At 44.6% G+C, this 15,601-nt stretch overlaps 1 protein-coding gene across 14 annotated transcripts in view; it reads right to left on the bottom strand.

The window, feature by feature from the left end:
* JAKMIP3 (Janus kinase and microtubule interacting protein 3) overlaps nt 1–15,601 on the bottom strand; it is a 199,181-nt gene that overhangs the window by 89,666 nt on the left and 93,914 nt on the right. For all 14 annotated transcript variants that reach the window (XM_038743751.1, XM_038743753.1, XM_038743756.1 and 11 more), the window contains one exon: nt 15,022–15,519. In XM_038743751.1, the coding sequence (XP_038599679.1) occupies nt 15,022–15,519 (498 nt within the window). The remainder of the gene's footprint in view (nt 1–15,021; nt 15,520–15,601) is intronic.

The following is a 15,601-nucleotide window of genomic DNA, read 5'->3' as shown; positions in this document are numbered from 1 at the left end:
AATTGTGGTATTTGTTAAGCACTTACTATGTGTCAGGCACTGTACTACAAGCTACAAGCTTGTAGCTACAAGCTACAACCCCAGGCTACAAGCAAATGAGGTTGGACACAGTCCCTGTCCCACGTGGGGCTCGCAGTCTCAATCCCCATTTTACAGATGAGGGAACTGAGGGACAGAGACATTAAGTGACTTGTCCAAGGTCACATAGGAGGTAAGTGGTGGAGCTGGGATTAGAACCTGCATAACAGCTAGAACCTGGGAGCTAGAAGGTCATGGGTTCTAATCCCGTCTCTGCCACTCATCTGCTGGGTGACCTTGGGCAAGTCATTTCACTTTGTGCATTAGTTACCTCATCTAAAATGGAAATGAAGACTGTGAGCCCTCTGCGGGACAGGGACTGTGTCAAACCCAATTTGCTTGTATCCACCCCAGCATCTAGAACAGTGTTTGGCACATAGTAAGCGCTTCACAAGTACCATTGTTATTATTATTAATATTCTGACTCTCAGGCCCATGCTCTATCCACTAGACCACCTTGATATAATATCTGCTCTCTCGTCCCCTTTCACTGTGGGACACAGCCTCTACCCAACCTGATCCTCTTGAATCTAAAAGTACCTGCCACATTACAAACACTTCATAAATAAAAAAGTTAAATAAAAATTGATAAATGAAAAGCACATATCAACCAAGAGGCCTTCCCCAATTAAAACCGGAGTTCCTCTTCTCCCACTCCCTCTGTTTTGCCTTTGCATTTCATTCATTCGTTCACTCAATCATATTTATTAATAATAATAATAATAGTGATGGTATTTGTTAAGCACTTAATATCTGCCAAGCACTGTTCAAGTGCTGAGGTAGATACAAGCTAATCAGGTTGTCCCACGTGGGGCTCACAGTCTTAATCCCCATTTTACAGATGAGGGAACTGAGGCACAGAGAAGTTAAGTGACTTGCCCAAAGTCACATAGCTGACAAGTGGCGGAGCCGGGATTAGAACCCACAACCTTCTGACTCCTAGGCCTGTGCTTTATCCACTATGCCGTGCTGCTTCTCCCAGATACACTCATTTTTCCTTCTAATAGCAATAGGAACACTGATATTTGTTAAGCGTTTATTCTGTGCCAAGCACTATACTAAGCACTAGGGTAGATACAAGATCATCAGGTCTTACATGGGGCAAGAGGGAGCACAGGTATTGGATTCCCATTTTGCAGAAGCAAAAAGAATACAGTGACCTGCCTGAGATCACATTCATTCATTCATTCATTCATTCAATCGTATTTATTGAGCGCTTACTGTGTGCAGAGCACTGTACTAAGCACTTGGGAAGTACAAGTTGGCAACATATAGAGACAGTCCCTACCCAACAGCGGGCTCACAGTCTAGAAAGGGGAGACAAACAACAAAAAACATATTAACAAAATAAAATAAATAGAATAAATATGTACAAGTAAAATAGAGTAATAAATATGTACAAACATATAAACATATATACACATATACAGGTGTGGTGGGGAGGGGAAGGAGGTAAGGCGGGGGGAATGGGGAGGGGGAGGAGGAGGAGGGGAAGGAGGGGGCTCAGTCTGGGATAAAGAGGTGAGAGAGAGGTGAAAGATGAGAGAAGAGAGATGAGAGATAGAGAGCAGAGAGATGGAGAGAGACAAAGAGGGGAGAGAGAGATGAAACAGAAGAGAGAAGAGAGACAGAGAGAGAGGAAAGATGGAGGGGGAAGAGATGGAGAGGTGAGAGAAAGGTGAAAGATGAGAAAAGAGATGAGAGATGGCAAGTAGAGAGATGAAGAGAGACAAAGGGGAGAGAGAGATGAAACAGAGAGAAGAGAGATGGAGAGAGACAGAGATGAAAGATAGTGAGCAGAGAGATGGAGGGGGACAAAGGGGAGAGAGACAGAGATGAAACAGAAGAGAGAAGAGAGATGGAGTCACCTGCTCTACCAGGGACAGAGGGAATTCTTCACACATCCACAGCATTGCTTTAGCAAAGTGGTGGAGCAAGGACTAGAACCCAAGTGTTCTGACTCCCGGGCCTGCAGTCTTTCTACTAGGCCAGGCTGCTTAGCAGTAAACACTTAACAAAAACCATATTATCATTATTATTATTATAACAATAATTATAATAGCAGTAGCTGTAGTACATTGAGGGCAGGGACTGTGTCCGTTTGCTGTTGTACTGTACTCTCCCAAGCGCTTAATATTCATTCATTCATTTAATCGTATTTACTGAGCACTTACTGTGTGCTGACCACTGTACTAAGTGTTTGGGAAGTACAACTCGGCAATAGAGAGAGACAATCCCTGCCCACACCGGGCTTACAGTCTAGGGGCATCAATATAAATGAATAGAATTATAGATATATACACATTTACATAAGTGCTATGGGGTGGGGAGAGGGGGCATACAGCAAAGGGAATGAGTCGAGGTGACGCAGACGAGACGGGGAGCAGTGGAAAAAGGGGGCTTAGTCTGGGAAGACCTGCTCGAGGAGGTGAGCTTTCAGTAGAGCTTTGAAGGGGAGAAGACAGCTAGTTTGGCAGATTTGAGGAGGGAGGGTATTCCAGGCTAGGGGTAGGACATGGGCCGGGGTCGATGGCAGGACAGATGAGAACGAGGCCCAGTGAGGAGGTGAGCGGTGGCAGAGGAGCGGAGGGTGTGGGCTGGGCTGGAGAAGGAGAGAAGGGGGGTGAGGTAGGAGGGGACAAGGGGATGGAGAGCTCTGATGCCAATAGTAAGGAGTTTTTGATAGCATGGCTTAGTGGAAAGAGCATGGGCTTGGGAGTCAGAGGACATGGGTTCTAATCCCTGATTACCTGATATCTGCCCCAGTGCTTAGAACAGTGCTCGGCATATAGTAAGCACTTAACAAATACCAGCATTATCATTATTATTATATGGAGGTTGATAGGCAACCACTGAAGATTTTTGAGGAGGGGAGTAACATGCCCTGAACGTTTCTGTAGAAAAATAACCAGGGCAGCAGAGTGAAGTATAGACTGGAGCAGGGAGAGACAGGAGGTTGGGAGATCAGAATCAATCAATCAATCAATCAATCGCATTTATTGAGCGCTTACTATGTGCAGAGCACTGTACTAAGCGCTTGGGAAGTACAAATTGGCATCACATAGAGACAGTCCCTACCCAACAGTGGGCTCACAGTCTAAAAGAAAGAAAGGAGGTTGATGCAGTCATCTAGTCGGGATAGGATGAGAGATTGAACCAGCAAGCTGGCAGTTTGGATGGAGAGGAAATGGCGGATCTTGGCAATGCTGTGAAGGTGAGAACGGTAGGTTTTGGTGACAGATTGGATTGTGGAGTGAATGAGCGGAGTCGAGGATGACACCAAGGTTGCAGGCCTGTGAGACGGGAAGGATGGTAGTGCTGTCTAGTGACGGGAAATTCAAGGAGTGGGCAGGGTTTGGGAGGGAAGATAAGGAGTTCAGTCTTGGACATGTTGAGTTTTAGGTGGCGGGAGTACATCCAAGTACAGATGTCACATAATATTGTGTCTGCACACAGTAAGCACTCAGTAAATACCACTGGATGAGTAGTAGCAGTATTTATTGAGCCCCCACTGGGTGCAATGTACTGTGTTGAAAACTTGAGAAATATCACATTCCTTTTGCTACAATGAGCTTACACTCCAGTAGGGAAGACAGACATAAAAATATTTCGAACTAGGGGAGTCAGATGACAATGTGCAATTGAATACACACATCCACTTGAGTTGTATGGATGCGTGTGAGGAGATATAAGTGTTGTAGATGACTGATGGGTTTCTGTGACTTTAGATGCTGGGAATTAATCAGGGAAGGCTTTTGGGTGGTGGTGGCCTTTCAGTGGGCTTTGAATGTGGGGAGGGCTGAGGTCTAATTCAATAATAACTCACTGTGGTGTTTGTTAAGCACTTACTAAGTACCCGCATTATTAATATTTTCTTTACTAATGAGCCCTTAGTGTATACAGAACACTGTACTAAATGCTTTAGAGAGGACAATACAACGGAGTTGAGAGACACAATCCATGCTCACAAGGAGCTCGTTGTTTAGAAGGGGAGACAGACACTGATAAAAATAATAAATTATGGCTTTGGACATGAGTGCTGCGGGGCTGTCGGTGGAGTAAATATCAACTTCTTGGTGTAGCACTTTTTAATCGGGGGTTTAAGCTTGCGGTTTCCCACTTAATTTATAAGCTCCTTCGTCTTTGTTCATCGGTGATATCCAAGCCATGCTGCTTACCAATAGTATCCTTGAACTGAAGTCACCAATATCACAGGTAATAAAAAAAAAAACCGTTTTGTAGAATCAATACCTACCCCGTCAATGGGACTCACTTAAGGATTCTTAGAGCTCCAACTTTTCAGCCTCCCTCAGGCAACCAGATGTCATAATTGCAATTTTCACTGGGCTTTAATTTTTAATACAACATACCCATGGAAATTAAAACGTGTTGTAGTCTAATGGCTAAAAGAGTATTATTGTTGCAGGGCCAATTTTACGATACAGAGACATCTGACCTGGGGAACAGAATATATTGGAAAGTAATAATGCAAAAGCAGTGTGGCTCAGTGGAAGGAGTCACTTTGGAGTCAGAGGTCATGGGTTCAAATCCCCGCTCCGCCAATTGTCAGCTGTGTGACTTTGGACAAGTCACTTAACTTCTCTGGACCTCAGTTACTTCAACTGTAAAATGGGGATGAAGACTGTGACCCCTGTGGGACAACCTGATCACCTTGTAACCTCCCCAGTGCTTAGAACAGTGCTTTGCACATAGTTTCTGCGCATCAGGCAGAAACTCCTCACCCTGGGCTTCAAGGCTCTCCATCACCTCACCCCCTCCTACCTCACCTCCCTTCTCTCCTTCTACAGCCCACCCCGCACTCTCCGCTCCTCTGCCACTAATCTCCTCACTGTACCTCGCTCTCGCCTGTCCCGCCATCGACCCCCGGCCCACGTCATCCCCTGGGCCTGGAATGCCCTCCCTCTGCCCATCCGCCAAGCTAGCTCTCTTCCTCCCTTCAAGACCCTACTGAGAGCTCACCTCCTCCAGGAGGCCTTCCCAGACTGAGCCCCTTCCTTCCTCTCCCCCTCGTCCCCCTCTCCATCCCCCCATCTTACCTCCTTCCCTTCCCCACAGCACCTGTATATATGTATATATGTTTGTACATATTTATTACTCTATTTATTTATTTATTTTACTTGTACATATCTATTCTATTTATTTTATTTTGTTAATATGCTTGGTTTTGTTCTCTGTCTCCCCTTTTAGACTGTGAGCCCACTGTTGGGTAGGGACTGTCTCTATGTGTTGCCAACTTGTACTTCCCAAGCGCTTAGTACAGTGCTCTGCACACAGTAAGCGCTCAATAAATACGATTGATGATGATGATGATGATGATAGTAAGTGCTTAATAAATACCATTATTATTAATAATTAGGGAGGGGAGCGGGCTTCATATTTAAGCATTCAATCACCTTTCCCCCTCCTACTTCACCTCACGGCTTTCCTACTCCAAACCAGAACACACACTTCACTCCCCTGATGCCAACCTACTTTGAACCTCCATCTCGCCTGTCTTGCCACCGACCTCTGCCCCTCATCCTGTTTCTGTCCTGGAACGCCTTCCCTCCTCAAATCCGACAGACAATGACTCTCCCCCCATTCAAAGCCTTACTGAAGACACATCTCCTGCAAGAGGCCTTCCCTAACTGAGCCTTCCTTTCCTCTTCTTCTACTCCCTTCTGCGTCGCCCTGACTCGCTCCCTTTATTCACCCCCCTCCCTCAACCTCACAGCACCGCTGTCCATATCAGTAATGTATTTTTTAATATTAACATCTGTCTCCCCACTTCTAGACTGTCAGCTCGTTGTGGGCAGGTAATGTGTCTGTTTATTGTTCTATCGTACTCTCCCAAGTGCTTAGTACAGTGCTTTGCCCACAGTAAGCACTCAACAAATACAACTGATTGACACAGATTCTCATCAAACAGGTGACCGAGGATGTTTTTCTAGTTAGTTTCCCAATAGGTTCCAGGACCCCGCTCATTCTTACTGTAGTGCTGATTCCACTAACCATCTTTGATGTATTCACAGAAGGTACAGAAGGTTTAAACGGAGGATGTAATTAAAATAAAGGATCTTACATGCACAGATAGACATCCATCTGCTCACAGAAACGAGGGGGGAAAGAGTCCAGACGTCAGAATCCTCAAGCCAGAAGGGAATCAAGCCAGTGCAGCCAGCTACCTGCTTCCAGGCAGTGAATACTAACCGCCACAGATGGTGGTCTGGTGTTTTTCACGAAGATTCTCAGAGGTTGAAACGCCCCGAGCTTCCTTCCATCCTCTCCCCTGTGTCCTCCTGCTGAGAGTCGATCCAACCCTACCCATTTCCTTCAGATGCTTAGAGAAGCAGTGTGGCTCAGTGGAAAGAGCACAGGCTTTGGAGTCAGAGGTCATGGGTTCGAATCTCAGCTCCGCCAATTGTCAGCTGTGTGACTTTGGGCAAGTCACTTAACTTCTCTAGGCCTGTTACCTCATCTGTAAGATGGGGATTAAGACTGTGACCCCCCCGTGGGACAGCCTGATCTCCTTGTAACCTCCCCAGTGCTTAGAAGAGAGCTTTGCACATAGTAAATGCTTAATAAATGCCATTTTTTTTTTAAATAAGAAGCTTGGCTCAGTGGCCAGAGCCTGGGCATCAGGGGGCCCTGGGCTCTAATCCTGGCTCTGCCGCTTCTCTGCTGTGTGACCTTGGGCAAGTCACTTCCCTTCTGTGCCTGAGTTACTCCATCGGTAAGATGGGGATTAAGACTGGGAGTCCCACGCGTGAGTCACCATTTGCTTGTATCTCCCCCAGCGCTTAGTGCGGTGCCTGGCACATAGTAAGTGCTCAACAAATACCACAAACATTATCATCATTACTGGCCATGGGGGCAACTGATCAGCATCATTATTATTACATAATAATAATATGTAAGAGCGAGAACCAAGGTCTGTGAAGATTGGTCCCTGACAGTGATGAAATAATCATAATAATGATAATAATAATGATAATGGTAATGGTATTTGTGAAGCGCTCACTGACTGTACTCAGTGCTGGGGTTGGATATGAGCAAATAGAGTTGGGACCAGTCCCTGTCCCACAGGGGGTCACAATCTTAAACTCAATTTTCCAGATGAGGTAACTGAGGCCCAGAGAAGTGAAATAATAATAATAATAATAATAATAATAATGGCATTTATTAAGTGCTTACTATGTTCAAAGCACTGTTCTAAGCGCTGGGGGATACAAGGTGATCAGGTTGTCCCACGGGGGGCTCACAGTCAACCCCTATTTTACAGATGAGGTAACTGAGGCCCAGAGAAGTTAAGTGACTTGCCCAAGGTCATACAGCTGACAATTGGCGGAGCCGGGATTTGAACCCACGACTACTGACTCCAAAGCCCGTGCTCTTTCCACTGAGCCACACTGTTTCTTACTGAGCCACGCTGCTTCTTACTGAGCCATGCTTCTTCTTCTTCTTCTTCTTCTTCTTCTTCTTCTTCTTATTATTATTATTATTATTATTATTATTATTATTACACACACACATGCACGCATTTCTCTTGGTCTATTTCTCAGTCACATACCTACCGCACACTTTTTCCTCTGTATTTGCCTCTGCCTTTCTGGGTTTGTATTCATTCAGTCGCATTTATCGAGTGCTTATTGTGTCTGCAGAGCACTGTACTAAGCGCTTGGAAAGTATCTTTCTGAGAGTCAAACAACAGTCATCCTTAATTATAAGTCTTCCACCGTGCTCATGCTATTGTATTATAAAGCCATCAGGTATTACTGCACTGCCACTTGTCAGCTGTGTGACCTTGGGCAAGTCACTTAAATTCTCTGTGCATCAGTTATCTCATCTGTAAAATGGGGATGAAGACTGTGAGCCTCAAGTGGGACAACCTGATTACCTTGTAACCTCCCCAGTGCTTAACAAATGCCATTATTATTATTATTATTATTATTATTATTATTATCATTATTATTAGCTCTGGGGTAGATAAAATTAATTAGGTTGGACACAGCTCCCTTATCTAAGGTTAAATTCAACTTGTCTTCATTCATTCATTCATTCAATCATTTTATCGAGCACTTATTGTGTGCAGAGCACTGCAGTAAGAGCCTGGGAGAGTACAATATAACAATAAACTATCTCTGTGCTTGAACATAATACTACTCAGTATTCATTCATTCATTCAATCGTATTTATTGAGCGCTGACTGTGCGCAGACTAGACTGTAACTGTGAGCCCATTGTTGGGCTTGGCACATAGTCAGCGCTTAACAAATGCTATTATTATTATTATTATTATTATTTGTTGCTGAATTGTACTTTCCAAGCACTTAGCACAGTGCACAGCACACAGTAAGCACTCAGTAAATACGATTGAATGAATGAATGAATGAATGCAGAGCACTGTACTAAGTGCTTGCAAAGTACAATAAGTAACGTGGCTTAGTGGCAAGAGCACAGGCTTGGAAGTCAGAAGTCGTGGGTTCTAATTTGACTCCACCAGTTATCAGCTGTGTGACTTTGTGCAAGTCACTTAACTTCTCTGTGCCTCAGTTACCCCATCTGGAAAATAGGGATTAAGACTGTGAGCCCCACGTGGGACAACCTGATGACCTTGTATCTACCCCAGCACTTAGATCAGTGCTTGGTACATAGTAAGCGCTTAACAAATACCACTATTATTAGTAGTATTTTTATTATTATTACAATACAGCAATAAAGAAAGATAATCCCTACCCACACTGCTCACATACTAATGACATTTATTTAACACTTAATATGGACCAAACATGGGCTAGACACTGGAGAAAATACAAGATAATCAGTCAATCCATTTTTCTGCCCGGAGTGCTTTCTCTGTGCAGAGCATTGTACTAAGCGTGTGGGAGAATGCAGTAGAGTTCACAGTCCTTATTCCCCTCCTTAGAGAGCTTACAATATAGCAAAGGAGACAGACCTTTAAATAAAATCCTATAGGACACAGCCTCTGTCCTAAAGGGACTCCCCCTTTAAGAGGGCAGGTATCTTAGCCCCATTGTATAGATAAAGAAACTGAAGCCCAGAAAGGATAAGTGACTTGCCCAAGGTCTCTCTGCAGTCCAGTAGACGAGGTGAGACCGTAATTGGGACTCCCAAATCTGAGCTCTTTCCCCTCGGCCATACTGGGGAAGAGTGGTGTCTAACCTCGATACTGTTTGCAGTGTTATTTCAAAGAGAGAAATAATAATAATAATAATGATAATAACAATAATAATAACAATTATTATTATTCAGAATTTATCTCTCTTCAGTTGGACACAGAACATATGGAGGGAGGGAGAAAAGGGGAGAAAGAGGGAGCTTGTCATCTATAAGGCTATTGTTCTTTTGAGAAAGGAATTTCTAGGGCAGGGATCTTGAATAAAGCAGGATTTACTTGAATTGTTTTTATGTTTTAAATTGTAGGTACCAACAAAGATAGAATGATGGTGATTATAGTAAATGTGGTATTCGCCAAGGACTATGCTAGGCACTGCGTCAGCACAGGATAATCTGATTGGACCCAGTCCTTGCCCAACATGGGACTCACTGTCTAAGAAGGAGGGAGAACAGATATCGAAAGCTTGTTGGGGGCGGGGAATGTGTCTGCTTATTGTTTTATTGTACTCTCTCATGCCATTAGTACCACGCTCTGCATACATTAAATGCTCAATAAATACAACTGAATGAATGAATGAACCCCCCAATTTACAGGTGAGGAAATGGAGGCACAGAGAAGTTATGACTTGCCCATGGTCACACAGCAGGCAAGTGGCAGAGCAGGGATTAGAACTCAGGTCTCCTGACTATCTTCCAGACTGAGCCCCCGTTTTCCTCTCCTCCTCCCCATCCCCCCGCCCTACCTCCTTCCCCTCACCACAGCACTTGTATATATATTTGTACAGATTTATTACGCTATTTTACTTGTACATATTTACTATTCTATTTATTCTGTTAATGATGTGCATGTAGCTTTAATTCTATCTGTTCTGACGATTTTGACACCTGTCTATATGTTTTGTTTTGTTGTCTGTCTCCCCCTTCTAGACTGTGAGCCCGTTGTTGGGTAGGGACCGTCTCTATATGTTGCCGATTTGTACTTCCCAAGCACTTAGTACAGTGCTCTGCACACAGTATGCACTCAATAAATACAACTGAATGAATGAATGAATCAGGTTGTCCCTTGGGGGGCTCACAGTCTTAATCCCCATTTTACAGATGAGGTAACTGAGGCCCAGAGAAGTTAAGTGACTTGCCCAAAGTCACACAGCTGACAATTGGCGGAGCCGGGATTTGAGCCCACGACCTCTGACTCCAAAGCTTGTGCTCTTTCCACTGAGCCACACTGCTTTTCTAAGCTAAGAATGGTGTTTAACACATAGTAAGCACTTAACTAATACCATAAAAAATGGATCTATTTTTCATAGAGAATGAAGTTCTCTAGCGTTTTCATACAAGGTGCCTATTTTCTGAGAAGGTTGTAGAAGGTAATATTTTAAAAATTAAGTACTTATGCAGCACATTAAAATAGACAATTCAATGTATGACTGGTACATATTTACATGGCTATATGATCGCATAAATATCTACCATAGCTTTCATCACTCAAAATAGAGTCATATATATTCATATATCAAATTATTTGACTAAACATGGTTAGGTCTAAGAATACCACATCAATCAATCAATGGTATGGATTGAGTGCTTACTCTGTGCAGAACACTGTACTAACCAGTTGGGAGAGTGCGCTAGACTGAATACAAAGGATCGCTTCCCTCAGGGAGTTTTCAGTCAACACCAAAAATCAACAGTCAACCATGAAAAGTAGCAGAAGGTGAAAGCCCGATTAAACCAAAGTCGATATTCACAATATCTAGTTGTCCTTCCGTCAAAAGAGATGACTGCAACCAACTCTGCAGAAAGTCAACGTAAAAATATAACAAAGAACACGTACCCCATGTGGGATACGGATTGTATCGAGTTTGATCATCCTGTGATAATAATAACAATAATGGCATTTTTTAAGCACTTACTTTGTGCTAAGCACTATTCTAAGCACTGGGGGGATACAAGGTGATCAGGTTGTCCCACATGGGGCTCACAGTCTTCATCTCCATTTTACACATGAGGTAACTGAGGCCCAGAGGAGTGAAGTGACTTGCCCAAAGTCACACAGCTGACAAGTGGCAGAGCCAGGATTAGAACCCACGACCTCTGGCTCCCAAGCCCAGGCTCTTTCCACTGAGCCACGCTGCTTCTCTTAATGATGATGATAATGATGCTGATGGCACCTGTTAAGCGCTTACTATGTGTCAAGCACTGTTCTAAGCACTGGAGTAGATACAAACTTATGAGGTTGGACACAGTCCATGTCCCACCTGGAGCTCACAGTCTTAATCCCCATTTTACAGATGAGGGAACTGAGGCACAGAGATATGAAGTGGCTTGCCCAAGGTCACACAGCAGACAAGTGGCGGAGCTGGGATTAGAACCCAAGTCCTTCTGATGCCCAGGCCTGGGCTCTAGCCACTAGGCCATGGTGAGAAGCAGAGAAGCAGCGTGGCTCAGTGGAAAGAGCATGGGCTTTGGTGTCAGAGGTTATGGGTTCAAATCCCGGCTCCACCAATTGTCAGCTGTGCGACTTTGGACAAGTCATTTAACTTCTCTGTGCCTCAGCTACCTCATCTGTCAAATGGAGATTAAGACTGTGAGCTCCCCATGGGACAACCTGATCGCCTTGTAACCTCCCCAGCGCTTAGAACAGTGCTTTGCACATAGTAAGTGCTTAATAAATGCCATTATTATTATTATTATGCTGCTTCCATGTTGTATCTACCCCAACGCTTAGAATTATGCCTGACACCTAGTAAACACTAAATGAACACAGAACCTTTCTGTGGGCACAATGTAGCCCAGACCATGGATTATGCTTTGACCTTTTCAACCCCATACGCGGTCATTGTCTTTCTGTCAAAAGAGATGACTGCAATCAACTCTGCAGAAAGTCAATGTAAAAATATACATTGGTGTCAATGTATATTGGCGTCAATGGTGTCTTCTTGGAATATGTTCTCCCCCCCTAGACTGTAAATTCCTTGTGAGCGCTTAGAACAGTGCTTGGCACAAAGTAAGAACTTCACAAATACCATAATTATTATTATTATTGTGAGCAGGGAATGCATCCATTTATTGTTGTACTGTACTTTCTCAAGCACTTAATACAGTGCTCTGCACACAGTAAGCGCTCAATAAATACGACAATGAACAGAAGAAAGAGAACTCTGTAGACATTTGTATAGATACCTATTAGCGACAGACTTAAACCGTGAAAAAGCACGGCCTTGAGAGGAAGTTGTCCTGAGTTCTAATCCTGTCTCTGCCTCTTGCCTGCTGAGTGCCCTACAAGTCAAATCATTTAACTCCTCTGTGCCTCAGTTTCCTCTTCTGTATACTGGGGATTCGACGTGAGAAGCAAGCGCTAAGAACAGTGCTCCGCACACAGCAGGCGCTCGATAAATTGAATAAATAAATAATAACTGCTTAGAAAAGCAGTGTGGCTCAGTGGCAAGAGCCCGGACTTGGGAGTCGGAGGAAGTGCGTTCTAATCCCGTCTCCGCCACTTGTCTGCTGGGTGACCTTAGGCAAGCCACTTAACTTCTCTGTGCCTCAGTTGCCTCATCTGCAACATGGGGATTAAGACTGTCCCACGTGGGACAACCTGATTACCATGTATCTACCTCAGTGCTTAGAACAGTTCTTGGCACATAGTATGCACTTAACAAATGCCATCATGATTATGATTATTACTATTATTATTGATAAATATGATCCAGTGAATGAGAGGCAGTGTGGCCTAGTGGAGAGAGCATGGACCTGGAGTCAGAAGGACGTGGTTTCTAATCCCAGCTCCGCCGCTTATCTGCTGTGTGAGCATGGGCAACTTACTTAACTGCTCTGGGCCTCAACTTCCTCGTCTGTACAATGGGGATTAAGGCTGCGATCCCCATGAGGGAAATGGACTATGTCCAACCTGATTAGCTTGTATCTACCCCAGTGCTTAGAACAGTGCTTGACCCACAGCAAGCACTTAGAGAAGTGCGTGGCTCAGTGGAAAGAGCCCAGGCTTGGGAGTCAGAGGTCATGGGTTCCAATCCCGGCTCTGCCACTTGTCAGCTGTGTGACTTTGGGCACGTCACTTCACTTCTCTGTGCCTGTTACCTCATCTGTAAAATGGGGATTAATAATAACAATAATAATGGCATTTATTAAGCGCTTACTATGTGCAAAGCACTATTCTAAGCACTGGGGAGGTTACAAGGCGATCAGGTTGTCCCACGTGGGGCTCACAGTCTTCATCCCCATTTTACAGATGAGGTAATTGAGGCACAGAGAAGTTAAGTGACTTGCCTGAAGTCACACAGCTGACAATTGGCAGAGCCGGGATTTGAACCCATGACCGCTGACTCCAAAGCCCGGGCTCTTTCCACTGAGCCACGCTGCTTCTCTTAAGGCTGTGAGCCCCACCTGGGACAACCTGATCACCTTATATCCTCTCCAGCACCTAGAACAGTGCTTTGCACATAGTAAGCACTTAACAAATGTCATCATTATTATTATTACTATTAACAAATCTAAAGTTATTATTCTTGTTATCCCCTCTTCTTAACTTAAGCTTGCTGTGGACAGGGAATGTGTCTGCTGCACTGTTACACTGTACTCATCTTGCTACTCACCTACTCCAACCCAGCCCGCACAGTTGGCTCCTCTAAAGCCAACCTTCTCACTGGGCCTCCATCTCGTCTATCTCACCGCCAGCCTCTCACCCACGTCCTGCCTCTGGCCTGGAATGTCCTCCCTCCTCAAATCCCACAGACAATGTCTCTCCCCCCTTCAAAGCCTTAAGCGCTTAGTCCAGTGCTCTGCACACAGTAAGCGCTCAATAAATACGATTGATTGATTGATTATTGAAGTCCCACTTCCTACAAGAGGCCTTCCCTGACTTAAGACCCCGCTCCTTCTTCTCCCACTCCCTTCTGCATTTCCCTTTATCCATCTCCCCTCCCAGCCCCACAGCACTCATATCCATATCCACAATTTATTTCTATTAATGTCTGTCTCCCCCTCTAGACTGTAAGCTCATTCTGGGCAGGGAATGTGTTTGTTATATTATTGTGTCGTCCTCTCCCAAGTGCTTAATACAGTGCCCTGAACACAGTAAGCGCTCACTAAATACGATTGATAGAATTCTCCCAAGAGCTTGTGTGCCCTGCACACAGTAACTGCTCAATAAATATGACTGATTGATTGAATTCTCCCAAGAGCTTGAAGCAGCCTGGCTTAGTGGAAATAGCCCAGGCTTGAGAGTCAGAGGTCATGGGTTCTAATCCTGACTCCGCCATTTGTCTGCTATGTGACCTTGGGCAAGTCACTTCACTTCCCTGGGCCTCAGTTCCCTCATCTGTAAAATGGGGATTAAGACGTTGAGCCCCACGTGGGACAACTTGATCAACTTGTAACCCCCCAGTGCTTAAAACAGTGCTTTGCACATAGTAAGTACTTAACAAATACCATAATCATCATCATCATTACAGTGCTCTGCACAAAATAAGTGCTCAAAAAATAGATTAATTAATTGATAATTTCACCTAGGGGGCACTTGAAGAGGAAACCACTGACAGAGATATTCTCTCCACGGGTGCCACTGTTTGGGTTTTGGCAGGGGGGTTGGTTTTTATGGTATTTGTGAAGCGCTTACTATGCGCTGGGCACTGTTCTAAGCGCTGACAGCCCCCATGACACTGCGCTCCACCAAACAGTCGGTCTCCCGAGTTGAACATTTCTTGCCTTCCCAGACATCCTACTCAAGAAATGGAGAAATAAGCTCATCACTCTTAGGAACAGAGGAAAAGGCCAACGTCTCACATACCAGCCGACGAATTTCTCTTTCGCACTCTCTCTTGATCCGGGTGATCTCCTCTTGATGAAGGTGATATACACTTCTGATCTCCGCCGCTTTGATTTTATCCGCTTGGATGACGATAGTCAAAGCTTCTTCCACTTGCTTCTTGGCCCCCTTGAGCTCCGAAATCTCCTGCTGCATTTTAATCTTCTCAAACTCGAACCCTCTCTTGGCTTCTTCTTTAGCTTCGGTAAAGAGCACCGTTTTGACCTTCTCCGGGGCTCCATCCCTCAGGGCATTGAGGAGGGCCTGGAGTCGCTGATTCTCGTTGTCTTTAATTTTGATGACTCGCAGAAGCTCCGCCTCGTGTTGCCTCAGAAGGTTTTCCCGGACAGCCTGAAGCTCCTTCATCTTCTCCTCGTGAAGTTTCGTCTTCAGCTCAGTCACCAGGACTATGTTTTTGTGCTGCTCGTGCTCTTTGACTTGCTTGATTTCCTGGTTCTTCTCCCGCTCCACCTTGCTGGCCTGAAAAATAATAATAATAATAAAGATGGCATTTGTTAAGCGCTTGCTATGTGCAAAGCACTGTTCTAAGAGCTGGGGAGGA

Source organism: Tachyglossus aculeatus, chromosome 3 (genome assembly GCF_015852505.1).
Source record: "Tachyglossus aculeatus isolate mTacAcu1 chromosome 3, mTacAcu1.pri, whole genome shotgun sequence".
NCBI lineage: Eukaryota > Metazoa > Chordata > Mammalia > Monotremata > Tachyglossidae > Tachyglossus > Tachyglossus aculeatus.
The sequence above is the reverse complement of the archived record's forward strand: the minus strand, read 5'-3'. Positions and strand labels throughout refer to the sequence as shown.